The sequence below is a fragment of the Delphinus delphis genome, chromosome 12 (genome assembly GCF_949987515.2).
Source record: "Delphinus delphis chromosome 12, mDelDel1.2, whole genome shotgun sequence".
In the NCBI taxonomy this organism is placed as follows: domain Eukaryota; kingdom Metazoa; phylum Chordata; class Mammalia; order Artiodactyla; family Delphinidae; genus Delphinus; species Delphinus delphis.
The window spans coordinates 31,693,196-31,720,757 of NC_082694.2; the positions used below are offsets into that span (position 1 = coordinate 31,693,196).

General features: G+C 38.9%; 1 protein-coding gene and 1 pseudogene across 2 annotated transcripts in view; both read left to right on the top strand.

The window, feature by feature from the left end:
* The window catches only part of GFPT1 (glutamine--fructose-6-phosphate transaminase 1), a 72,817-nt gene continuing 45,255 nt past the window's right edge, over window positions 1-27,562 (top strand). For both annotated transcript variants that reach the window (XM_060026452.1, XM_060026453.1), the window contains exons 1-4: window positions 1-167; window positions 15,531-15,638; window positions 18,057-18,164; window positions 24,891-25,016. In XM_060026452.1, the coding sequence (XP_059882435.1) occupies window positions 161-167; window positions 15,531-15,638; window positions 18,057-18,164; window positions 24,891-25,016 (349 nt within the window). In that variant the 5' untranslated portion in view covers window positions 1-160. The remainder of the gene's footprint in view (window positions 168-15,530; window positions 15,639-18,056; window positions 18,165-24,890; window positions 25,017-27,562) is intronic.
* LOC132435331 (protein VCF1 pseudogene) lies at window positions 26,128-26,619 on the top strand (annotated as a pseudogene).

The window sequence follows — 27,562 nt, forward strand, 5'->3', positions numbered from 1 at the left end:
AGGACGGGACGGGTTTCATTGCCTCGGCCGTGGCATCCGTGAGGGAGTCGTGTCGGCGACCCCCTGGCCCCCAAGCCCGCTGACCGCCCAAAAGGCTTGTGTGCTCTCTCGAACTCGCCAGCCGCTCGCCGCTTGCCTTGCAGGCCGTGCCTCCTACATCATGTGCGGTAAGGGGGCCGCGGGCGGGGGGCGTGTTGCGGGGCGGTGCTGGGGTGCGGTGCGGGCGTCGCTGAGGCCGGTGGAACCGGCGGGAGCGGGAGTGTGGAGGGTGCGAAGTCAGGGTGTTGGGCGGGGGTGTCCCGCGGTGCCTGCGGGTGCTGGGGGCGGGGGCCGGCCTCTGGGAGCTGGAGCGGGGACCTAGGACGGCACCTGAGAGGAGGGCGGGCCCTAGAAGGGATCTGGGGAGGTCGAAGGAGGCTTTGCGCCAAGAAGGGAACCAGGAGCGAAGAGCACTGTCTGAGTTGGAAAAGGAGCGAGGGCTGAGGGAACTGAGGGGTGGAGGGGAGTGACTTCAAAAGAGTCCAGCAGGTGAGGGAGGCAACCTGTGGAACATCAGGTGAGGTCTCTTGAATTTATCTCGCATTCTTCCAGGATTTACCTTTTAAAAAATATTTAATTTTAGTTGCTTTCTTTCGGGCACGCCCAGCAGAAAATAGAACTATAGCTAGAGCTACGACAATGACATTTCATATGATCTTACTTCCTGCCTCCCCCCATCTCAACAGAAGCCATTGCTAATCAATGCCTTGGTGAATGGGCCTGGAAGTGACCGTGGAGAGAGATCGTACATCATTTATTACTTGCATGTGCACCCATTTGAAACACTTACGTATGAGAAATATTGGTCTACATTTAATGAATGTTTTACCTAGAACAGTTAAAACATAAAGTTAGGCCCTTTTAGTCCATGTTTTGAGACTTAGTCGTTTTAATAATTAGATAAAAGTGTGAGTTAAAGTTATAATTGTCAGAATTATATCTGAAATGACTGATATGCTCTAAAATTCGTATTAACTTGGCTATTGTCAGTAAAAAGAATTGAATTCTTACCTTCCTTATTGAAATTTACAACTGACCTTACCCCTGGAAGAAAGAACACTTTTAAAAAAAATTTTATTTATTTAATTTATTTATTTTTGGCTGTGTTGGGTCTTTGTTGCTGAGCGCGGGCTTTCTCTAGTTGAGGCGACTGGGGGCTACTCTTCGTTGTGGTGCGCGGGCTTCTCATTGCGGTGAGGCTTCTCGTTGACGAGCACAGGCTCTAGGCGCGCGGGCTTCAGTAGTTGCAGCACATGGGCTCAGTAGTTGTGGCTCGCGGGCTCTAGAGCGCAGGCTCAGTAGTTGTGGCAGACGGGCTTAGTTGCTCCGAGGCATGTGGGATCTTCCCGGACCAGGGCTTGAACCCCTGTCCCCTGCATTAGCAGATGGATTCTTAACCACTGTGCCACCAGTGAAGTCCCAAGAACACTTTTTTTTTAAGGGAAGTATGATTGTAATAGAATTGAAGCTACCTGGGAAACATTCTATGTAGCCTTTTGCAAGAGGAACTGAGCAGGAGTAGCTTGTACTCATTAGTGTCTATTTTTCCTGCATTTAACTTTATGTTAATTTCAGCTTCTGAAATGAAGAGCAAGTTTAAATTTAGAGTAGACTGAAAAAAAAGCACACAGAAACAATTATAAATAGCCTGCTGAAATTATTAGTGGTAGAGCTGGCTTTAGAATCAGTTACACTTTTGCAGTGTCTAGGTAGTAGAGTGGTTTTGCAAAAGACATAATTTAGTTTGGAGCTGTGAGGTAATGAATTTGCAATCCCCAGTGTGCTTGTTTGGTAATTAACTGTTACTGAATGATGAGGTGTGCACCTAGTCAAGTATCTGGCTTTCTCGTTGCAGATGATTTCTTTATCTTGTTCCAGGAAAAACAGAAGTCAAAGTACAGTACTATAAAAGAAAAAATCAGATCTGGTTTAGAAAAGGTTCAGATAAGGGTGAGGCTTTCAGGGTGGTGATTAGTTGTTAGGCGTTTTCACAGAGTCATCATCCCCATTCCACCATGTTATGCTGCTGAGGAAACAGGTGATAAACAAGAAATAAAGAACTAGTTATGGGAACATATGTATATGTGTAACTGATTCACGTTGTTATAAAGCAGAAACTGACACACCATTGTAAAGCAATTATACGCCAATAAAGACGTTAAAAAAAAAAAAAAAGAACTAGTATTTGAGGCATTTCTAAGTTCCTGCTTTTAACCTGGACCAGTTTTACATGATTCCAGGAATAGGGTTCAGAATTTCTTTCCTCTTCAATGTAAATTCTGAAAGTTAACTGTTAAGAAGACAAAGATTTGTCCTTATTTTCCTCCCACATCTTAATTATTGACATAAAATTTCTAGGCAGAGATATTGAGTAGGAATGAGATTAGATGGGAAAATTTAGAGATTTACTTTCTGATTACCTGCTGCTGGTTCAAGTTTTTCTAAAAGATTTCGTTTCAACATTGCAGAGTGTTGAAGCAGAAGAATGAGGACTAACAATTCTTTTTGATAGCTTTTTCCAATCAGAGATACTGTTAAAACTGTTATTATATTTATCAGGTTGTATTGGGATGTTAATATCTTACTGAGGGGAAAAAAAAGATTTTATGGTCAAATAAATTTGAGAAGCCACAGACTGAACAGTGTTGACCTGGCTTTTTTTTTAATTGCAGGACTTTTTTGAACTTTTAATATGCTAGTAAGCATTATGAATCTTCCAGAGAAAAACAGTGTATCTATTTTTAAAATTTATTTTGTCTTCCTCTTATTCTTGGTTCTTTGGAATACTTTGTCCTTTTTAATCTGTTTTACCTTTGGCTTCAGTGAGAGAGTGTCAATTCACTTAAGTTACGCACAGCTCTTAACAGATTTTGCTGTTTTTTTATAAATGTAGGATTATACCCTTCTGGTCCAATGGTGTATATAAATGATATTTTTGTAAATGAGATAATATTTAAAAACAGTAAAAGAGCTGCAATTAAAAAATATCCTGAAATGAATCCTTAAAATTTTTTCTGTAATTATACTGTGTAATAGCTTTGTGGCTGGTTGAGGGATGCTAAGACTGGCTTCTAGGATAAATCATAAAACTACTAGTGTTAACATATTCTTAGAAATCATACTGGGTATAAAGTAGTTGTGAAAGAAAAGAATTATTGCTTAATGAGCATTTCCTCAGTTGTGTTCCCTGGAAAGGGGAAAGTTAATAGGTCCTGGTAATGAGCAGTAGAAGGTGGGGAAGAGTTTTTGTTTTTGTTTTCAATCTTTATTGGAGTATAATTGCTTCACAATCCTGTGTTAGTTTCTGTTGTACACCAAAGTGAATCAGCCATATGCATACATATGTCCTCATATCCACTTCCTCTTGAGCCTCCCTCCCATCCTCCCTATCCAACCCCTCTAGGTCATCGCAAAGCACCGAGCTGATCTCCCTGTGCTATGCAGCTGCTTCCCACTAGCTAATTATTTTACATTCCGTAGTGTATATCTGTCGGTGCTACTCTCACTTTGCCCCAGCTTCCCCCTCCCACCCCGTGTCCTCAAGTCCATTCTCTATGTCTACATCTTTATTCCTGCCCTGCAACTAGGTTCATCAGTACCATTTTTTTTTTTCTTAGATTCCATATATATGTGTTAGCGTACAGTATTTGTCTTTCTCTTTCTGACTTACCTCACTCTGTATGACAGACTCTAGGTCCATCCATCTCACTACAAATAACTCAATTTCGTTTTTTTATGGCTCAGTAATATTCCATTGTATATATGTGCCACATTTTTATCTATTCATCTGTTGATGGACACTTAGGTTGCTTCTATGTCCTGGCTATTGTAAATAGAGCTGCAGTGAACATTTTGGTACATGACTCTTCTTGAATTATGGTTTTCTCAGGGTATATGCCCAGTAGTGGGATTGCTGGGTCGTATGGTAGTTCTATTTTTAGTTTTTTAAGGAACCTCCATACTGTTTTCCATAGTGGCTGTACCAATTCACATTCACACCAACAGTGCTGGAGGGTTCCCTTTTCTCCACACCCTCTCCAGCATTTATTGTTTCTAGATTTTTTGATGATGGCCATTCTGACTGGTGTGAGATGATATCTCATTGTAGTTTTGATTTGCATTTCTCTAATGATTAGTGACGTTGAGCGTTCTTTCATGTGTTTGTTGGCAGTCTGTATATCTTCTTTGGAGAAATGTCTATTTAGGTCTTCTGCCCATTTTTGGATTGGGTTGTTTTTTTTGTTGTTGTTATTGAGCTGCATGAGCTGCTTGTAAATTTTGGAGATTAATCCTTTGTCAGTTGCTTCATTTGCAAATATTTTCTCCCATTTTGAGGGTTGTCTTTTGGTCTTGTTTATGGTTTCCTTTGCTGTGCAAAAGCTTTGAAGTTTCATTAGGTCCCATTTGTTTATTTTTGCTTTTATTTCCATTTCTCTAGGAGGTGGGTCAAAGAGGATCTTGCTGTGATTTATGTCATAGAGTGTTCTGCCTATGTTTTCCTCTAAGAGTTTGATAGTTTCTGGCCTCACATTTAGGTCTTTAATCCATTTTGAGCTTATTTTTGTGTATGGTGTTAGGGAGTGTTCTAATCTCATACTTTCACATGTACCTGTCCAATTTTCCCAGCACCACTTATTGAAGAGGCTGTCCTTTCTCCACTGTACATTCCTGCCTCCTTTATCAAAGATAAGGTGACCATATGTGCGTGGGTTTATCTCTGGGCTTTCTATCGTGTTCCATTGATCTATCTTTCTGTTTTTGTGCCAGTACCATACTGTCTTGATTACTGTAGCTTTGTAGTATAGTCTGAAGTCAGGAGGCCTGATTCCTCCAGCTCCGTTTTTCGTTCTCAAGATTGCTTTGGCTATTCGGGGTCTTTTGTGTTTCCATACAAATTGTGAAATTTTTGGTTCTAGGTCTGTGAAAAATGCCACTTGTAGTTTGATAGGGATTGCATTGAATCTGTAGATTGCTTTGGGTAGTAGAGTAATTTTCACAATGTTGATTCTTCCAATCCAAGAACATGGTCTGTCTCTCCATCTATTTATATCATCTTTAGTTTCTTTCATCAGTGTCTTATAATTTTCTGCATACAGGTCTTTTGTCTCCTTAGGTAGGTTTATTCCTAGATATTTTATTCTTTTTGTTGCAGTGGTAAATGGGAGTGTTTTCTTAATTTCACTTTCAGATTTTTCATCATTAGTGTATAGGAATACCAGAGATTTCTGTGCATTAATTTTGTATCCTGCTACTTTACCAAATTCATTGATTCGTTCTAGTAGTTTTCTGGTAGCATCTTCAAGATTCTCTATGTATAGTATCATGTCATCTGCAAACAGTGACAGCTTTACTTCTTCTTTTCCGATTTGGATTCCTTTTATTTCCTTTTCTTCTGTGATTGCTGTGACTAAAACTTCTAAAACTATGTTGAATAAGAGTGGTGAGAGTGGGCAACCTTGTCTTGTTCCTGATCTTAGTGGAAATGCTTTCAGTTTTAGACCATTGAGGATGATGTTGGCTGTGTGTTTGTCATATATGGCCTTTATTATGTTGAGGAAAGTTCCCTCTATGCCTACTTTCTGCAGGGTTTTTATCATAATTTGGTGTTGAATTTTGTCGAAAGCTTTCTCTGCATCTCTTGATTTGATCATATTGTTTTTCCCCTTCAATTTGTTAATATGGTGTATCACGTTGACTGGTTTGCATGTATTGAAGAATCCTTACATTTCTGGAATAAACCTCACTTGATCATGGTGTATGATCCTTTTAATGTGCTGTTGGATTGTTTGCTAGTATTTTGTTGAGGATTTTTACATCTATGTTCATCAGTGATTTTGACCTGTAGTTTTCTTTCTTTGTGACATCCTTTTCTGGTGTTGGTATCAGGGTGATGGTGGCCTCGTAGAATGAGTTTGGGAGTGTTCCTCCCTCTCCTATATTTTGGAAGAGTTTGAGAAGGATAGGTGTTAGCTCTTCTCTAAATGTTTGATAGAATTCGTCTGTGAAGCCATCTGGTCCTGGGCTTTTGTTTGTTGGAAGATTTTTAATCACAGTTTCAATTTCAGTGCTTGTGATTGGTCTGTTCATATTTTCTATTTCTTCCTGATTCAGTCTTGGCAGGTTGTGCATTTCTAAGAATTTGTCCATTTTTTCCAGGTTGTCCATTTTATTGGCATAGAGTTGCTTGTAGTAATCTCTCATGATCTTTTGTATTTCTTCAGTGTCAGTTGTTACTACTCCTTTTTCATTTCTAATTCTATTGATTTGAGTCTTGTCCCTTTTTTCCTTGATGAGTCTGGCTAATGGTTTATCAATTTTGTTTATCTTCTCAAAGAACCAGCTTTTAGTTTTATTGATCTTTGCTATCATTTCCTTCATTTCTTTTTCATTTAGTTTTGATCTGATCTTTATGATTTCTTTCCTTCTGCTCACTTTGGGGTTTTTTTGTTCTTCTTTCTCTAATTGCTTTAGGTGCAAGGTTAGGTTGTTTATTCGAGATGTTTCCTGTTTCCTAAGGTAGGATTGTATTGCTATAAACTTCCCGCTTAGAACTGCTTTTGCTGCATCCGATAGGTTTTGGGTCGTCGTATCTCCATTGTCATTTGTTTCTAGGTATTTTTTGATTTCCTCTTTGATTTCTTAAGTTATCTCTTGGTTATTAACTAGTGTATTGTTTAGCCTCCATGTGTTTGTATTTTTTACAGATCTTTTCCTGTAATTGATATCTAGTCTCATAGCGTTGTGGTGGGGGAAGATACTTGATAAAATTTCAATTTTCTTAAATTTACCAAGGCTTGACTTGTGACCCAAGATATGATCTATCCTGGAGAATGTTCCATGAGCACTTGAGAAGAATGTGTATTCTGTTGTTTTTGGATGGAATGTCCTATAAATATCAATTAAGTCCACCTTGTTTAATGTATCATTTAAAGCTTGTGTTTCCTTATTTATTTTCATTTTGGATGATCTGTCCATTGGTGAAAGTGGGGTGTTAAAGTCCCCTACTATGATTGTTTTACTGTCGATTTCCCCTTCTATGGCTGTTAGTATTTGCCTTATGTATTGAGGTGCTCCTATGTTGGGTCCATAAATATTTACAGTTGTTATATCTTCTTGGATTGATCCCTTGATCATTATGTAGTGTCCTTCTTTGTCTCTTGTAATAGTCTTTATTTTAAAGTCTATTTTGTCTGATATGAGAATTGCTATTCCAGCTTTCTTTTGGTTTCCATTTGCATGGAATATCTTTTTCCATCCCCTTACTTTCAGTCTGTATGTGTCCCTAGGTCTGACGTGGGTCTCTTGTAGACAGCATGTATACAGGTCTTGTTTTTGTATCCATTCAGCCAGTCTATGTCTTTTGGTGGGAGCATTTAATCCATGTACATTTAAGGTAATTATTGATATGTATGTTCCTATTCCAATTTTCTTAATTGTTTTGGGTTTGTTATTGTAGGTCTTTTCCTTCTCTTGTGTTTCTTGCCTAGAGAAGTTCCTTTAGCATTTGCTGTAAAGCTGGTTTGGTGGTGCTGAATTCTCTTAGCTTTTGCTTGTCTGTAAAGGTTTTAATTTCTCCATCAAATCTGAATGATATCCTTGCTGGGTAGAGTAATCTTGGTTGCAGGTTTTTCTCCTTCATCACTTTAAATATAGACATATGCCAGTCCCTTCTGGCTTGAAGAGTTTCTGCTGAAAGATCAGCTGTTAACCTTATGGGGATTCCCGTGTGTGTTATTTGTTTCTTTTCCCTTGCTGCTTTTAATATGTTTTTTTTGTATTTAATTTTTGATAGTTTGATTAATATGTGTCTTCGCATGTTTCTCCTTGGATTTATCCTGTATGGGACTCTCTGTGCTTCCTGGACTTGATTAACTATTTCCTTCCCCATATTAGGAAAGTTTTCAACTATAATCTCTTCAAATATTTTCTCAGTCCCTTTCTTTTGCTCTTCTTCTTCTGGGCCCCTAGAATTCTAATGTTGGTGCGTTTAATGTTGTCCCAGAGGTCTCTGAGACTGTCCTCAGTTCTTTTCATTCTTTTTTCTTTATTCTGCTCTGCAGTAGTTATTTCCACTATTTTATCTTCCAGGTCACTTATCCGTTCTTCTGCCTCAGTTATTCTGCTATTGATCCCATCTAGAGTATTTTTAATTTCATTTATTGTGTTGTTCATCGTTGCTTGTTTCATCTTTAGTTCTTCTAGGTCCTTGTTTAATGTTTCTTGCTTTTTCTCTATTTCCAGGATTTTGGATCATGTTTACTATCATTATTCTGAATTCTTTTTCAGGTAGACTGCCTATTTCCTCTTCATTTGTTAGGTCTGGTGGGTTTTTATCTTGCTCCTTCATCTGCTGTGTGTTTTTCTGTCTTCTCATTTTGCTTATCTTACTGTGTTTGGGGTCTCCTTTTTACAGGCTGCAGGTTCGTAGTTCCTGTTGTTTTTTGTGTCTGTCCCCAGTGGCTAAGGTCGGTTCAGTGGGTTGTGTAGGCTTCCTGGTGGAGGGGACTAGTGCCTGTGTTCTGGTGGATGAGGCTGGATCTTGTCTTTCTGGTGGGCAGGTCCACGTCTGGTGGTGTCTTTTGGGGTGTCTGTAGACTTATTATGATTTTGGGCAGCCTCTCTGCTAATGGGTGGGGTTGTGTTCCTGTCTTGCTAGTCGTTTGGCATAGGGTGTCCAGCAGTGTAGCTGGGATTTGAGTTAGTGTTGAGGAGAGCATGTATACCAACAAAAGAGAGTATTGTGAAACTGAGGTCCCTGGTAGAGTTGAAAAGTTGAGTTCCTGATGTGTAAGCTGTGAAATTAATGCCAGGTGTTCGCTGATTGATTCATACTCTAAGCATTGTCTCTAAATTGACTAAAAGTTGATCTAGATCATTGGATAATAAAAATTCAACCCTCTATTGTATAGGATCCTCAAAATATTTTGATGTTAACAAAAAGTTCTGTATTTACAAAATTGAGGAATCTCTTACCAAGAGTTACAAGCAGGAGAGGCTGGTTCAGGGCATATGTGCGGAATATGTTTCTCTATTTTCAGTCTATAGGAAGGATAGGCTTATAGGGTATTATACTGTTAAGATGAAGAAGAAGGCTTCAATTCTATAAAGGAAGAATCTACTGAAAATGAGAAAGAGGCTGGGAAGAGAGAAATGGGGGTTTGAGAGTAGTCTAGATTCTAGACTTTAGAATAATATCTGGGGGAAGTGTAAAATTTAGACAAGCAGTGAATTAGCAGGATTGGTCAACAGTTGGGAGGGCCCCCATGAAAGTGAACCTGAGATAAATGGATGACCTGAAATGGATGGACTTCACTATAGGAGTGCTCAGGGACACAGGGGTGAGAGTATAATGGGCCCAGAGGGGCTGGCTTGGCAGCATGAAGAAAAATTGTGGTCTGATGTGATTGATGAGAGAGAAGTGGGAGAGATGGAATGTTTAAAGGTGTGTGAGCAGTAAGTGCATGCTTTTTCTCGGGAAAGATGATGATATAGGTAGACTGTGAGGGAGTGTATAATTAGAGATGTCAGTGTTTAAACAGTGCTTTGAGTTCCAGGATGTTAAATATGCAAGAGAGAAGTGTTACAGAGCTCCTTCCAGTGGCCCCATTTATTTACAACAAAGTAGGAGGCACTTGAACCAGCATTTTGTAAATAGGAAAAAGATTTTGAACAATTAAAAAAACACACAAATAATTGAAATTTCTCATGTGTCACTCCATATAACTTTTTCTTTGTGTTTTTAGGGTTGTAGGAAATGTTATCTCAAATATTTCTTCTTTTAAAGGAATCTTACCTGTAGGATGTGCCTCTATAATTATAGTATTGACTATGTTTTATGGCAAGTGTATAGTTGGTGTGTATAACCTTAATAGCAGAATTGTTTATAATTACAAAGAGTTAGAAAAACCTCAATAAATAGGTAAATGGCTAGGTAAAATATGAAAAATCTATTATGGACTATTTTTATTATGCAACGTTCCGTAGACTGGGGTAGATGGGTTGTACTGATATAGAAAGATCTCCAGCATCTTAAGAGAAAAAACTACAGAGCAATATGTATATTATCATATTTGGTTAAAAAAAACAAAACCTCTAAAACCATGTACATCTGAGTTCATATATGTAGAAAAATTCATAGCTGAAGGATTGGGACAGTGTGTGGGGTTAATGGTGGTTATCTCCTGTGTGGAGGTAGAAAAAGGAGATTTTTCACAGTTCATTCTGTAGGATTTGTGTTATTTGAATCTTTAACGATGATAATTTGTAACTTGGGTTATAAGAAAAGATTTTTAAATGAAACTTAAGTAGCGTTGTAGATGGATTCTGTTTCAGAAGGTATAAAATTTAGAGAAGGAATTTGAACACTTAATATTGATAAATTCCAATGTCTAGGGTTTCATCAGAATATTGAAGTTGTCAAGTGAAAAAATATGTAAAAGCAAAATTTCTTCTTGAAATTAATATAATATTGCAGGTCAACTATACCTCAAAAAATGTAAAATTTTTTATTTGTAAGAACATAAATTCAACCAGACATAGGAACTTTAATAATTTGATTGGTCAGCTAAATTGCATTCAGTTTTCATTTCAATAAGATTTAATAGTCTTTGCCTACAGCTAGATTGCTTTTAACCAGATGTGTCAAGTCTGTGATCTAGGTCATGTCTGAATATCTTGTTAAGCAAGGTGTTCAAAAGTGCTTTTATGTCATTGAATTTAAGTTGCCGTTTTCTGAGAGTGATGCCTGTAGGTGCAAGTCCTTGCTTCAGTTAGGGAGATATTTATTCCAAGTGTATTACATGAATAAGAAAATTTGTACTTTGGAAGCACAAGCTGATTTGGGAGTAGAAAGTCTCCTGTGCTCCATACAACTACTGTTTGTGTTATTGGAGCAATTACTGAAGAGTGGTGGAGAGTTGATTTTTAGTCTTTTGTAGTTACCTTAAGCAGTACTATTTATTGTGAAGTTTGATAAGACAAATCAAAGACCTGAAATAGGGATTGCTACTCTAATAAGCACCATTTTGAGTTATGAATACCTACCCTGTAAACATGCCCTGCATGTCTGATTGGCAAATTATTTGCTGTTATATTTTCCCAGCTACCCCAAGATTACAGATAACCCACTAATCTGTACAAGTGGGCCAGCTGTGCTCTCAAGGGGCTGCTCTGTAAAACTGACAGATTCAACCTCTTTATCTTTCATTTTCCTAACCAGGGATAACTTTCTTCTCCCAGCTCTGTTACTTTGATCTTAGAAAATTTCTCTACATGTGTCATCCTTTTATTCCTTTTAGTTCCTGCCTGGTTATGCAAGGAGAAATATTGCTCCTACTTCTTCTTCCTCAATTCCTCCCCTTCCCCTTTTCTTTGTTCCAATAGTGAACCAAAATAAATGACAGTAATGATTATTGGTAACAGTGGTGCTTCCTCTATCAAGGAAAAGGCAGGTTTTGAATTGGAATTGATATATGGTATTTCATCGAATCTAAGATGCCGCTTATTGGGAGATGTACCATTTATATATGGACCACAAAGAAAGAAAATATGACTGTCTTAAAATCAATGCTGTCAATATCTGAAGTCCTAGAAAGTATTGTGAGGATGCTTTCAGAATATCACAGGCTAAGTGATCTGTTTGTCTTTACCTTAAAGCAGTGATGAATCTTAGCATCACTAATAGGGAGTCACCAGACAATATAAAAAACATACATACTTGTGAATAATTCTTGTCCCTCAGTTTTAACCTAAATCAGTCAAGCCTTTAGATTTCTCTTCCAGTTTGCAGGAAATACAAGGAATAGAGGAACTGGTTAGACCACACAGTGTGGAATCAATTAGGCATAGCCAGAGGTGAGAAATTCAACAAGAAAATTGCTCCTGGCTTATCAGTAAGTCAGTGTCTTAGAGGAAAACAGGGCATTAGGGGAGACCATTCTGGATTCAAAGAGACTTATGAGACGTAACAATCAAAGGTGAGCTGTGATCCTTTATTATATTGTAGAATAAACAAATCAGCTGTAAGAGACATTTATTTTTGTTAATAGGGAAAATGTGAATATATGAACATTGTATTAGATGAACTAGAGCATTATCTTAGGTGTGATAATAAGAAAATGTAGAAAAATGTTTTGTAGAAAGATGTTTTGTAGAAAAATGTCCTCATATTTTATATGTTACTTTGCTTTTATTAATTCTTAATGATATACTCTGAAAATGCTAAGGCCCTCCACCAGGTTTCTAGCTTTAATTTGCTAATACAGTGTACACAGAACAAATCATGTAACTGTCAGAACAAAGAATTGAGGCCCAGAGGAGTACAGTCTGTAGAGGTATTAAAAAGCACCACATGCTTAGCATATAGCAATCTCTATAGCAATCAAAGAAGAATCCTCAAAAACCATAGAACATCAAGCTGGAGGGCACTGCAGGTGTCCTCAGATGTCAGAGGGAGGAAATATTTGGCCCCTGTGCTGTGACTCCCCGTGTAATAGAAGTTGCTAACCAGTCATGGCTTTCCTTCCTGTATGAGAGACAGGGTCACTGAATCCTTTTCAGAGGTGCTCTCTAGAGCCAATACCAATTAAAAACCTGTTGGCACTTATTGTGAAACTTATTTTACCATCTCTCAGTCAAGCCCATTCATTTCGCAGAAGGGGAAGCTGAGGCCGGGTGGTATAGTGGAAAGCTTCGGGGACACGAGTTAAAGAATTTGCAGGATTTCTTCAGCGCAAGAAACTTTTATGAGCTAACAAATGTTTAGTGTGAATTTTATTAGTTTATCAAGTAGTTAAAATTTAAGTTTGAAAAAAAAAAAAATTTAAGTTTGTTTGGAGAGGGATACTGGTTTAGAGAATACCTCTTTCCCTATAAAATTGTACTCAGGATCTCAAGATTCACACAATAAGCTAATGTAAACCAGGGAGATTGAAGTTAGAAATAATATCAAAATTGAAGGCTGTTGTTGAATTACATGTATTGAAGATAGTGAATTTAATATTGCATCACTCTGAATTTTCTTGTAAAAATGTGTTGAGTCTACAACTTGTCTTAAAAACAGTTGTTTTTTGTCATTAGCATTTAAATTGCTTTAAAAAAATTGGTATTTGATTATTATATTTAATCTTTAATTCTCTGAATGTATTACTTTTACCATCAGAATTGCTTTTTCTTTTTTTTATTTGGCTGCAACGCGAGGCTTGTGGGATCTTAGTTCCTCAACCAGGGATTGAACCTGCACCCTCAGCAGTGAAAGCACAGAGTCCTAACCACTGGATCACCAGGGGAATTCCAGAATTACATTTCTTTAAATGAACAAACCAAACCAGAAAAAACCAAGAATGTAGAAACAGAGAACAGAGTATACAGGGTATATAGAAGTAGAAATATAATGTTATATACATGAAACATGTAATGTTCAAGCCAATATTACTTCAATTAAAAAAAATCTCAAAAAAAAAGGAATTACATTTCTTAAAAAAAAAGGGAGAAATGATATTTAGTAGTGAATTTTTCTGGATGTGCTGCGTTATTGGGATTTGGACTTCGTCTTCAAGGCTTTCTAGAGACCTCAGCCTGCAAAGAATTTTTGACAGTGTAATATGTTGTATTAGTTAATGATTTTCAGATGAATTAGATTGTATCCTCCTTTAGCAGATTATTTAGCTGATGCTAATCACAGTGATGGAGAGTAGACTAGTTGAGAATCAGTGTTCTTTTAGCACATTGTTTTTTCCTTTTTTCTTTTTGCCCACGTCGCACGGCCTACGGGATCTTAGTTCCCTGACCAGTGATTGAACCCATGCCCCCTGCAGTGGAAGCGCAGAGTCTTAACCACTGGGTCGCCAGGGAAGTTCCTCTTTTAGTGCATTTAAAGTTTTATTTTGGGAAAATATTTATATTCTGTGTATTGTCCGTTAATGAGCTAATAGAATACTTATTTGGGGCTGATAGTTTTCTGTGTGCATTTAACCTTTATCAAAGGTCAGTGACCCATGGGGGGAAAAGGGTAGAACACATAAAAGTCTGATTTACAATTGGGTTATTGGTTTAGTTTTTTTCATATTACAGATACTTTATTAAGGACCAACAATAACAACAAAACCCCCAGACCTCATGCAGTGTTGTGGTGCAGTGAAAGTGAGATGCTTGTACAGTGCATGATAACTTAATAGATCTTTACAATTATAATTTTTAAAAATATGAATGAATATAGGATTTCTATGAGTCTGGCCTTGTACCACCTTTTGTGGGAAAGTTCAAACTGTTGTTTCAGGTTGTTTTGGATTTTAGTTTTAAAATGTCATTTCCTTTTTGTTTGAAAGGCATGATTGGGAAAATTGCACTGTACTCACCATGGTGATCAGCATACACGTCACGGTGGCTTTTTTGTCAACTATTAGCTATGTGATATTTTTGTATGCTGAAATGCTTTGATAAGACCAAACTCTTTATAGAAATAAAGATACCTTTTCAAATGAAATGAAAGCTGGTCATTCCAGAGTTCTGCCCCACAGAATTAATCCCCTTAATAATCAGTGGCATTATAGTGTAAGATAGTTAAGAAAAAAGAAAGTTCTTCCATAAATAAGCAGCTTGAGTTTATATTGCTTTATATTTTGATTTTCAGTTTTTATACATTTTAGCTATATCCACCCTGGCCAAAGCACAATCATGGAAGACCTCAGACAATTTCCATGCTGCTATTCCTGAAATGTGGATTTCCTTTACCTGTGTTCTACTGCCTCTTTGCTCTTCTGGATCACTTCTTGTTGTACAAGTCCCTTTATTTATAGTTTTGCTTTTCCAAATGATTGTTCCTTTTCTATGAATTCTCAAGAGTCGTTAACATGTATTATGGTTATTTGTCCCTTACTAATCCGGTGAACAAGTGAGAAACCATTTGTCTTACGATGATTATATATATTTTTAGCCCATTTTTCTCTATGATTAAATTATTTAGATTGTGAGTATTCTTCACATCATTGCTATTTATAAGTTATTTATTCCTAAAATGTATTGATAGCATGGTCGTTGAAAGTAAGAAAAATTATTTCATCTGTATAGTTTTGGAGGGTCCATATATTGCTTAAAATACTTAGTTCAGAAAATGTTTTCCTTTAAAAATAATGCTCAGTATATAGGCCATAAACCCCAAATTTGTTGGTTAGTTTTGAAGCATTAAATTTTAGTTGTTAAAATGTCAGTGATGGAAGGTAAGTGAACAGTCTTATAAACGGCTTTGAAAAAACTAAACATTTATTTTGACTTATTTGCTTCAGTCTTTTATACTTACAAGAAATTCCGCTTTGAAAAAGTTGCACTGCCTTTGAATAATTTGAAGTGAAGATTCTTTCTTTTTTAAAGATGGACTGTAGCTTCACATTTTTGCACATCTTAGACATTATTATGAAAATTAAGATTTTTGTCATAGTTATGCCAATGTTGATTCTCTAGTTAGAATTTTCTATTAAATATTTGTTTATTTGCAGGTATATTTGCTTACTTAAACTACCATGTTCCTCGCACGAGACGAGAAATTTTGGAGACCCTAATCAAAGGCCTTCAGAGACTGGAGTACAGAGGATATGATTCTGCTGGTATTTCCTTTAAAAAAATATTATGGGTGTTGCATGATTCTTGAATAAATAGAAAGGGTTTTTTGTTTGTTTTAGGTTACTAGATTCTTTATAATGTTCATTTTGTTGTTTCTGGTAAATCTAAAATCTGAAGAATTTTTGGCTTTTATCACGTTTAAAGGGTTTGTTCATGCGATTTCAGCAGCATCAGCATTTATGTAGAATATTGCTTCTCACGGGTATCTTCTTTTGCTAAGAATGTTGCTATAAAAACAAATCACATGGGGCATTTTCATTATAAAACAGTTCTTAAGGCCTTACTCTGTACATTTTTTTTTCTTTCCTGTAACTTTTAACTTCTTTTTCTCCGTGGATTCCATGCTTTTGGCATGTGAACTTGCCCAAGATTCTTCTATCTTAGAGAAACAACAAAGCAGATAAAAATAACTTTTTGTCAACTTTATGTTCTACTCCAGCTTCTTCCCTTAACTGTATCAGGGGTCCCCAAGACCATCCCCAGTTTCAGTGATTCCCTAGCAGGACTCAGCATATAGTTGTACTCATGGCTATGATTTATTACAACAAAAGAATACAAAGCAAAATCAGCAAAGGGAAAAGGTGCATGGGGTGAAGTCTGGAGGAGAGCAGACATAGCTTCAGGATTCTCTCCCTGTGGAGTCATGCAGGATATGCTTAATTCCCCCAGTGAGTTGGGCAAAATGTGTGAAATGTTGTATACCAGGGAAGCTCATTAGTAACTCAGTGCCCAAGACTGTCACTGGGGGCTGGTCATGTAGATACCCTCTGCCTAACATGTGCCAAAATTCCAGGCTCCTAGAGGAGAAGCAGACATTCGGCATAAGCCACATTGTTTGCACCAACAGTGTAGGTGCAGTAAGCCACACTTAATCAGTGGGAACCCTCCTGAAATCCATGCCAGCCAATGGCCAACTTTACCAAGCAGGCCTTTCTAAGACAGCAATCTTGGGCCTGCCATATTAACTCTTTTCTGTACACTCAACATTCCTGGTTGTAACGGGCATTTATCTTCCATGACTCTTCCTCAGTTAATGGAAAGTCAATTCCTCAACTCCTTTGTTCTTAAAATTCTCTTTCCTCAGCTTCTCTGACGGCGCATCTTCTCACTCTCTTCCTAACACGCTGATTATTTTCTGTCTGTTTTGGGGGCTTCTTTTCTTCCACTTATTACTTATATTAATGTTCTTCAAGATACTTTCATAGGCCCACTTTTCTTATTTTGTATTTTCGTGGGTGAGCTCTGACTTCATCAACCTCCTGTATGTTTTTTTTTTAATTTTTATGTTGGCCGCATTGGGTCTTCGTTGAGGAGTGTGGGCTCTTCATTGCGGGCTTCTCTCTAGTTGCGGTGCGTGGGTTTAGTTGCCCCGTGGCTGTGGGATCTTAGTTCCCCGACCAGGGGTTGGAGCCACGTCCCCTGCATTGGAAGGCGGATTCTTAACCACTGGATCACCAGGGAAGTCCCAACCTCCTGTATGGTTGTGACTTACAATCCAGATGTATTTCCCGTGCTGCACACCTGTATTTCCAGCTGCCTCCTAGAAATTTCTCCCTGGATAAACCATGATATTATAGACTTTGCATGTGCAGAATTGAACTGAATATGCTCCATTTCTCACTCCACTCTTCACTCTGTTCTTTCTGTGTTCTTTAATCAACAGTCAGTCATTCAGCAAGTCCTTTGAGCCTGGGAGGTGTCCCAGACGTCTCCTACTTTCTCACGTTACCTGCAGTCAGTTCTGCTTCTCAGTATCACTCATCTCTTCATGACCATTGTGTAGCTCAGGCCTTCCTCATTTTTGCTTTGCTGTAGGTGTAACTTCTGACAGCAGGTTTCTTCTTCCTGTTTCTCTCCTCCAATCTTCACACTCTTTCCAAAGGGAGTTTTCTGAACTTTTTCGCCATGTAATTTCTCTGCTTGAAACTACTCAGTGCTTTTCCAGTATCTTCAGAGTAATTTTTTCAAATTACGTAGGAACTTTAGTAGAATCTTGAGAGATGTGTTCCCTGACATTCCCTCCTTACCCTGCTTCTGCAGTGGGTGCCCGTCTTCTTCGTTTCTCCATTGTACTTCAGTTGCAACCTGTAGTACTTTTATTATAACCACGTTACTTTTATTATATTAAAACCACACTGTATTGTGATTATTTTTTTCCTTGTCTGTCTTCTCAATAGGCTATTGAGAAATTTAAGAACAGGAACTGAGTTTTCTTCATTTTTATCTCTAGCAGCTACCATGGTTTTTGACATGTAATAGGTTTTCAGTAAATTTTGAATTGATAAGTAAGTGAACTAATTAGATGAAAAACAAATTTTTTTCCTTAGAAGTTTTGCCTTACAGTGATAATCTAAGTAGTGGTCAGTTTCTAAATCTTGCTTTTCTACCTCTCGGTGATTTAGGTGTGGGGATTGATGGAGGCAATGACAAAGACTGGGAAGCCAATGCCTGTAAAATCCAGCTCATTAAGAAGAAAGGAAAAGTTAAGGCGCTGGATGAAGAAGTTCACAGTAATGTACTTAGTTTGGTTTTTGAACCCCCTCCTCTTTTCTTCCTTCTCCCTTCCCTACCAAATTACTTTTCCTCCCATATTTTGGGGCCCATTTTGAGAACAGTGATTTTTAAAGTTGAAGGGAGGGAAGAAAAGTAGTTTTGATACTATCTGTACTGGTTTTAATATCCCTCAGTTTCAAAAAATGATATTAACTAGAGAAGGAACTTAATTATGTACACTGTGTTCAGAGCAAGCTTAATATCCTAAAATGAAGTAGCCATCATTCCTGAGGAAGGGCGTTTCATAAGACAAAAGGTATTTTCAGTGGTGCCCTTATTCATGTGTCTTCACTTGGTGGTTGTCTTCACTTTGGACTAAACGCTGAGTTTGGATGTGTGGTCAGTCTGGATGTTGCACCTTTTAGTAGGTCTGATACAATCAGGTATCATATTTTTCCCTCATGATTTTCTTACTTCCCTGGCATAAAGTAGTTGCCAGAGATACATGTTCCACTAAAGAGGGTATACTTTACAGTATTTAGTTCATTACATTATGTTTATACATTTTATTTTTTCACAGGAAACTTGAAAACAAAACAAAAACTTTGAAGTAGATTGATTGAAAAAACATTTCAAAAAATCCTCTAAAAAACCAGGGAACAGGGCTTCCCTGGTGGCGCAGTGGTTGAGAGTCCGCCTGCCGATGCAGGGGACACGGGTTCGTGCCCCGGTCTGGGAGGATCCCACATGCCGCAGAGCGGCTGGGCCCGTGAGCCATGGCCGCTGAGTCTGCGCGTCCAGAGCCTGTGCTCTGCAATGGGAGAGGCCACAACAGTGAGAGGCCCGCGTACCGCAAAAAAAACCCACAAAAAAACAAAAAACCCAGAAAACAGTAGGTTTTTTATATACCCGCTCAAACGGATGCCATTGTTATCATTGTAAAGAAGTGCAGGTGGAAGAGGAGAACGATGGATTTAGTCATTTTTAATTTTCACATAAGCCAGACATTTAGCTTTGTGGTACAATTGATGCTCGAACAACACGTGTTTGAACTGCTCAGGTCCGCTTATATGCGAATTTTTTTTCAATAGTAAATACTACATTATTACACCATCCACAGTCGGTTAAATCCATGGAGGTGGAACCTTGGACACAGAGGGCTGACTATAAGTTATACTCGGATTTTCAACTGCTGAGTGGGTCAGCACCCATAACCCACCGTGTTGTTCAAGGGTCAACTGTACTTGCTTAACAAATTAAATCAGTACTTATTTTTTATGTGTTGTGGGTAAGATTAGCTTGGGATAAAGCAGACACCCCCAAAAGCTACACTTCAAAAACTGTGGTTATAAATATTTGGTCTAATGTGTGTACTGCATCCTGTTTACCAGGCTGATTATAGTAGGTTCTACAGGAGAGAATAAACAGATTGGTTTAAGATTCAGGGGAGAGCGAGTTCCCACAAGTTAGGAAGACTTGGGATACGTAAGGAATGGCTGCTAATTATATTCGGGCAGTGAAGGTGAGAAGGGAGGACCTTCTGAGTAGATTAGCTTGGAAAAAGATAAGAATAGGGAAAGCAAGTTTGATGGAATGGTAGGTAGTCCTTTTAATCTACTTTGTTGGTAGATGAGTGTGAGGCTAGAAAGGCAGATTGTGACCAGAATCACCATCTTTGAATGTCACCATATTGAAACATGCCTCCTCCTGCAGGAAAGTGACCCCTTTCCTGGAATGGGTCACTTGGAGACAGTGCTGGTGAGTTTGTAACTGATGAATCACTTGGAAGAGCAATCTGGCAATGTCTAAATGGGAGATGCCTATACCTTGTGGCCAAGCACTTCCACTCTTGGGCAGGTACTCAGAAGAAACACTATGACAAGGAGACATGACAGTAAGATGCATTGCAGCAAAGTTTAGAAGCAACCTGGAATAAATTGTATGTGATAGTGAATGACCATGTGTAGCTTTTGAAAGACGTGTACTGGCTCTGGTTCTGTATGTGGGGACATGCATAATTTCTGAGAACTTAATGTTGAGTGAAAAAAGCAATCTAGAGAAGGATATGCAAAGTATTGTACCATTTAAAAAAAAGAACAGGGCTTCCCTGGTGGCGCAGTGGTTGAGAGTCCGCCTGCCGATGCAGGGGACACGGGTTCGTGCCCCGGTCTGGGAAGATCCCACATGCCGCGGAGCGGCTGGGCCGGTGAGCCATGGCCGCTGAGCCTGCACGTCCGGAGCCTGTGCTCCGCAACGGGGGAGGCCACAGTAGTGAGGCCCGCGTACCGCCAAAAAAAACAAAAAAAAACAAAAAAAAACAAAAAAAAAAAATAAAAAAAATAAAAAAAAGAACACTATAATTTATGAATATAGTAGCATAATAGAAATTTGAAGGCATAGGTGGGAAAGCTCTTGTGAATCCTCTGGGGAGGAAAGGGATGGAGCAGGGTATAAAGGAGGCACCAACTGCATTTTTTTACATTTTAGGGTTTATTTATTTTTTATTTATTTTTGGCTGCGTTGGGTCTTTGTTGCTGTGCGTGGGCTTTCTCTAGTTGCGAGGAGCGGGGGCTACCCTTTGCTGTGGTGCGCGGGCCTCCTACTGCGGTGGCTTCTCCTGTTGCGGAGCTCGGGCTCTAGGCACGTGGGCTTCAGTAGTTGCGGCACGTGGGCTTCAGCAGTTGTGGCTCTTGGGCTCTAGAGCACAGGCTCAGTATTTGTGGCGCACAGGCTCAGTTGCTTCACGGCATGTGGGATCTTCCCGGACCAGGGCTCGAACCCGTGTCCCCTTCATTGGCAGGTGGATTCTCAACCACTGTGCCACCAGGGAAGCCCACATTTCAGGGTTTAAAAAAGATCTGAAGCATAAATGGTTAGACGTTAGCATTTGTTAAGTCGGAGTGTGGTTATTTCGATGTTTGTGATGTTTATTTTATTATTCCCAGCAAGTTTTAGTGTTTAACCTCTTAAGACAAAAGGGAAGGAAGACATCTCAGAGAAGACCATTAGATTGCTTTTTGGTAGCTCCTGACTTTGATAATACTTGCTAACATTTATTGATTGCTTTCTGTGTCCCAGGCACTCTACTAGGTGCCTTCTATATAGTCCTCGTCATAACCCATGAAGTAGGTGAAATTATCATCCTCATTTTGCAGATGAGAAAATTGAAGCTCAGAGGAGCAGGTACTGACATTAGATGGTCTCAGCAGTAAAAGCAGTGAAGTTTGGGGGCAGAGGAAAGGCAGAAGAGGACTGCTGTTCTAGGGCATGACAACAAGTAGAGATTTTTTAAATAATTTATGTCTTAAAGATGTAAAGCACAAATGATTATATGTTAACATTTGTTATCTGGGTGTAGGTATTTGAGTGTTTCATCATTACCAGCAAATTAAATGTGTTTGAACTATTAAAAAAAAAAAGAAAGATGACATCTGAGAATAGGTACACAGAGGGCAAGGAACCTTGGGAGTAATAAGGGTGGGGGGAAGACAGAAGATGCAAGAAAGGAAATTATTGAGGCGTTACAGCTCAGAAAGGTCAAGGCACAGGTGGGGAGTTAGCCTTTATAGGAGTTAAAGGGAAAAGAAAAGCTAATTTAAACAGAGTTAGGAGGTGAAGGGGAAACCTGAGTAAGGTAGATTGAGGGATGATATAGGTAGGATTGAGGCTTGAAGAGAGTATAAAAAATGTCATGAGCTGTTGGGGAATTGAATGAGTTCTCAGTTTAGTGAATAGGGAACATGGATACATGTTCCTTAAATGGCAACAGTTAAATAGATTTGATAATTACCCATGAACTTGAAATGGACTCAATTTACAGAATTTTGTGACTTTCTTCAGTGTTGCTTGGCAGTTTGTGGCGGGCGGGGGAGAGAAAACTGAGTGTAGCGTTATCTAGACTTAAGGTTCAACAAGGGACTTTAGAATGGAGTAACACTGGATAGGAAGAGTCAGGACTGGAGCCCTGATTAATTTATAAAACATGCAATATTTCTTGCGGGGAATATGCGTATTGTCATAGCAATGATCTTTTTCTTATTAGTCATTAGATAATATTCCTTTGGCAACAGTGAAATAGGTATGGTAATTACTGTGAATTTGAAATGAGTTCATTTTATAGACTCTTGTTGCTTTCTCCAATGTACTTTCTCTTGCCAGCAAGTGGGGGCACATACTGCTTTTAATTATAGTTAACCCAAAAAACTAGTCAAATGTTTTCACTGCTTGCATTGCCTGTTAAGTAGTAATAAATGGAAATCCTTACTTTTCTGGAGGTCATTTATCAGGTCGCCTTATTTTTCAGAACACAGTTAAGCCAGAAAAGAATACATTGATGATTTTATCCATTGATTGAACTACCCAACAAAAGTTTGAGTATCTGTCCTATATAGCTTAGTGCTTACAATTCAAAGATAATAAGACAAGCTGCTACCTTTGTAGATCTTAAATTCTGGCAGAAGCCGGGTAGACAACATGTCATACATGTTATAATAGTACGGCAGAGTATACATTGTGGTTTTAGTCTTAGGTTCTGGAGTCAAGCACTCTTGGGTTCAAATCCTGTCTCTGTTTCCTATTAGTTATGACCTAGGGCAGGTTCTGTGACCTCGTGAAGCCTCAGTTCCTTTATCTATAAAATGGGGACAGTTGTACCTAACAGTACCTAATTGTATTGTGAGGATTCAATAACAAAATGAATATTTATTGAGTACCTATTATATACCAGCCATTGTTCTAAGCCCTTAGGACAAAGAAAAGATAAGCAAACTCCCTGCCCAGATGGAGCTTACTGTCTAGTGAGAGGGCCAGATGACAAACAATAAATAACGTTAGGTGGTGATTAGTGCCATGAAGAAAAAGTATGGTAGAGATGACATTTGAGCAGAGATCTCGTGATTGTCTGAAGACGGGAATTCTAGGCAGAGGGAACACCAAGTGCGTAGATTCAGTGTGGGTTTGGCCTGCTTATAGCTGGAAGTCAGTGGGGCTAGAGCTCAGTAAGTGAGGGAGAGAGTGGCAGGAGATGAGGCTAGAGAGGAGGCTGACGGCTAGGTCATGGAGGGTCTTCAGAATGATGGATTTTACTTTGTGTGTCGTGGGAAGCCACTGGAACATTTTGCATAGGGGACTGACGTGATCTAACTTCTGTTTTGAGAGGATCACTTTGGTTAGATTGTACAGAGGAAGACTGGACACAGGGCGACCAGTTAGGATTCTGTTTAGTAGTCCATGTAGAGATGATGGAGGCTTAGGCCACAGTGATAGGGATAGAGTGGGGAGATGTCTGTAGTACCTTGCACAGAGTAAGTTCTCCATAAATGTTAGCTGTTGTTATTTGTAAAAGGTGCATTGAAAGCTTCGAGGAGTGATTGGAGAGGGTTGGGAGAGAAGGATGGAAAGGTAGGTGGGGGCCAGATGGTGAAGGGCCTTTGTATACCATGAAAAGGTGTTGGGGCTTTATCTTGTGAGAAAATGGTTCTCTGGTTGTATGTTAGAATTTGAGAATCTTTTCTTAAATCCACATGACCAGGTTTAGGATGATTCATATGGGTAGCTAGGGATGCAAACCACATTTTAAGCAACTGGAAGTCTATTTAAGGATTTTAAGCATTGTTTCTTTATCAGATTTGTATTTTAGGATGACCACTGTTTAAACCAGGATAAAATCTACAAAGACTACGTACTAATATGCGTGGACTTTCCTGTTCACACTTCTGAGCATTTTGCTCTTAATTTAGACCTAATTCTGATAAGGTTTGTTATCTGGTTTCTTAGCCAAATGAAATTTCTATTTAGGAAATTAGAAGGAGACGTTACTGGTAGATGCTATACTAGAACTGTCTTTTTTTTTTTCTTTTCCCTGGAGGAAGCAAGAAGAGAGAGTTTGTAAGGAGACGGAATTAGAATAGCTGCTTTGCAAGACAGAGGAACATCAGCCCATAACCTCATACTTTCATAGTGCTGCTTTGTTTTCAAGGACTATTTTTTGATTATGCAAGCTCTTCATAATTGCAGTTTATGGTGTGAGATATGGTTACATTCACTGGGGACCAAAGAAATTGCAGTCATAATGTTGTGTGGCATTGAGAAAATGAATTTTCTTTTTCTGTACGCGGGCCTCTCACTGTTGCGGCCTCTCCCTCCGCGGAGCACAGGCTCCGGATGCGCAGGCCCAGTGGCCACGGCTCACGGGCCCAGCCGCTCCGCAGCATGTGGGATCTTCCCGGACCGGGGCACGAACCCGTGTCCCCTGCATCGGCAGGCGGACTCTCAACCACTGCGCCACCAGGCAAGCCTGAGAAAATGAATTTTTTTTACATGTCTAATTAAAATGATACTGATTTTTTTCAAGGAAAGGATTAAATACAGATTTAAAAAAATCACCTTAACTCTTTTTGACCATAAGTTTGAACATTTTCAAGCCTCCAGAAAAGCTGAAAGAATAGTACGTTAATCATCCATATACTTCATCTAGTTTTACCAGTTGTTAGCATTTTGTCACATGTGCTTTGTCTCTTTGTATACATTTTTTTGGTTGTTATTGGAACCATTTGCCCTAAATATTTCAACAGCATTAACTCCTGTAAGTCTTTTAATTACTGTTTTGAATATGCCTGATCTTCAGTTTCAATAATTATGTATTCCAGGTGAGCAGAACTGTAATAATTACATTTAACTTTAGCTTATAGCATTATCTCTACAGCATGATTTAATATTGAAGTTTTTTATTTTATCTTTTTCAGAACAACAAGATATGGATTTGGATATAGAATTTGATGTACACCTTGGAATAGCTCATACCCGTTGGGCAACGCATGGCGAACCCAATCCTGTCAATAGCCATCCCCAGCGCTCTGATAAAAATAATGGTATGGACAGGACAGACTGTACATGCTCTGGAGTGTTTGTAGAGGGCCAATAATAGAAGAATGAAAACTCTGTTTTCATTATTTTAATATGGAAAATTTCAAGCATATTCAGATGTAGAGAGCATACAGAACCTGATATATCCATCACCCAGCTTTAACATTTATCAATACATAATCAGTTATATTTTTCTGTACCCCACCCAGATTATTTTGGAAGCCAATAGATATCATATAGATAGATATATCACAGATAACTAGATATCATAGCATTGAATTAGTAATTATGTAAGTGTGTATCTCTAAAAGGTAAGGACTTAGTAGATTGATTTATCTCCTAAGTCTCCTAAGAGACTTTTCCTTTTCTCTCCTTTCTTCCTTGCAGCTTACTCTATTGTTTGTCCTGTAGAGTTTCCTACAGTCTAGATCTTGCTAATGGCTTGCATCCTGTGGTGTCATTTCACATAACTCTCTGTCCCTTCTATGTGTTATAAGTTGGTATGGTATTTGTTTGTACCTGTAATGTTTGGATGTTTTTCTTTTTGTGTTAGGTCATTGATAATCATTGCCAATATTAATTATTTCTTTAGGGTTATAAAATGGTGATAGTCTAATACAATCTTTCCTTCGTCATTTATTATCTAAAATACTTCTATAAAGAGAAACTTCTCCATATTAACCACTTGATTACCCTGATGTACAGATTGTATAGGAAAGGCAAGATAAATGTTTGATTTTTTTTCCCCTTTTTCAAATGAAGCGGTTCTAATGTTCTAAGGTGAACAGAGTTCCTTTTTATACTTACTGTATTATTATAAATTCATGGATTTAAAATATTTCATTTGTTTCAAAACACTGAAGTAATTATCTATATTGATGCACAAAACTTCCCATCTTTAGTCATTGGGAGCTTATTCAGGTTGACTCCTGAGTCCTTTTGATGTGACCCAAGTAGGCTCAGTAGTCTTTGTTGTTTTCTGGTAGTTCCAGATGTTGCAGGTTTATCTAATCCTGCCCCAAACCTGGAATCAGCCATTTCTCTAAGGAGTCCTAGTTTCTTTCAGTGGAAACGATAATTAAAGACTATAAACCTGGGTGCCGTGGTGGCTGTGACATGGGGGGCCTGGAGCAGATGCTGGAAGTAGCGGTGGGTACCATGGAGCCAAGGCCTGAGGGGTGGGCGTGGCGACCACCGAAACACAGCGCCCTCTGTTCCCTCCTCTTGCGGTGCCTCGTCGCTCCCCTCCATCAGCTACTGTGAGCCAGCGCCTCTGCCCCAGGAAAAGAAGGGGTGGCAGTGAATAAGACCACCATCTTCCCCCCCAGACCAAAAGGAGTAGTAGAAAGCCTGTCTTTCACGATCCCGGGGCACAGAGTCTTCACTCAGTGATAGTGGCGGGAGCAGCAGCAGCGGAGCAGCGGCAATAGCCAGGGCCGGGGGGCCAGAAAGTGTCTTAAACCACCGCGTCGCTGGGCCCAGCGCCAGCACCCCCAGCCCGTGCCAGGCAGTCTGCATTTGTGCCGAGGCCCTGGCTTGCACCTCAGCCAGATCCTGAAGGAGGCCCACTTTCATGGCCGACAGCACCAAGGACGGCCTCCCACGTGATGTGCTGGCAGTTTCTTGCCTTCTGTGAAGGGACGGTGCCGTGCAGATTTGATGTTTCAACTTAACAGTGTTTTAAAAAGCTGCACAAAAAAATGCCTGTTGGCTTTTCAGTCGATATTTGAAATAACAGGTTAACAGGCAGTTGTTTACTTCTGGTTTTGGTGCACTATTGTGATTAAAAAGGGGTTTTGAAGCTGTTTTTTTATAGGATTCTTTTGAGGGTGGGTATCAAATCTGCTTCAAGGTAACCGTAGGAGGAAATCTCATCTGCATGTTGAATCCATAGTTTGTCCAATTCAGATTGATTTCTAGATTTGTCAATTAGAAATTCTACTTCATGTAAAAAGGCCTTTTAAAAATGCAGGATCTTCCATTTTTAAAATTCAATAAACTAGAGAAGAGTATCTAGTTTCCATGAAAAAAACCGAAGTTTTTTTCCAAAATACAGAATGCTTGATTCAGTTTTGCCCTGAAGTTAATTGCCATACCACCTCTTAGTACGTAGATGTCCTGTTGAAAGTACTCTCTCCTTTGTGCCAGGAGAACGATCAGATCCAAGTTACACTGTGTAAGTAAGCATCCTTCCTGATGACTGTCTTCTCTCTTTGTTATATATTTGTACTTCCGGAGAGGTCTTTCAGACTCTTGGATACTCAGATAACTTGTTAGCATTACTCCTCCAAAGCCTACATCTCAGACTCAGAAAACATTGCTCAGTTATGACAGTCAAGAAACATGTGATGACTTTTTGTCTTACAAACTTTTCCAGCAGTAGCTTCTGTGATCTCATTGATAACTCCACCTCGTAGTGTTGAGAATTAAGGAGCAGGTGAAGGCCGACAAAGTGTAAGCTCTCTGAACTGATGTCTGAAGTCACAAGTATTTTGAAACTGTTGGAGAAGGGTTTACTTTATGCTTAAAGTAACCCCCAACAGTAACTAGG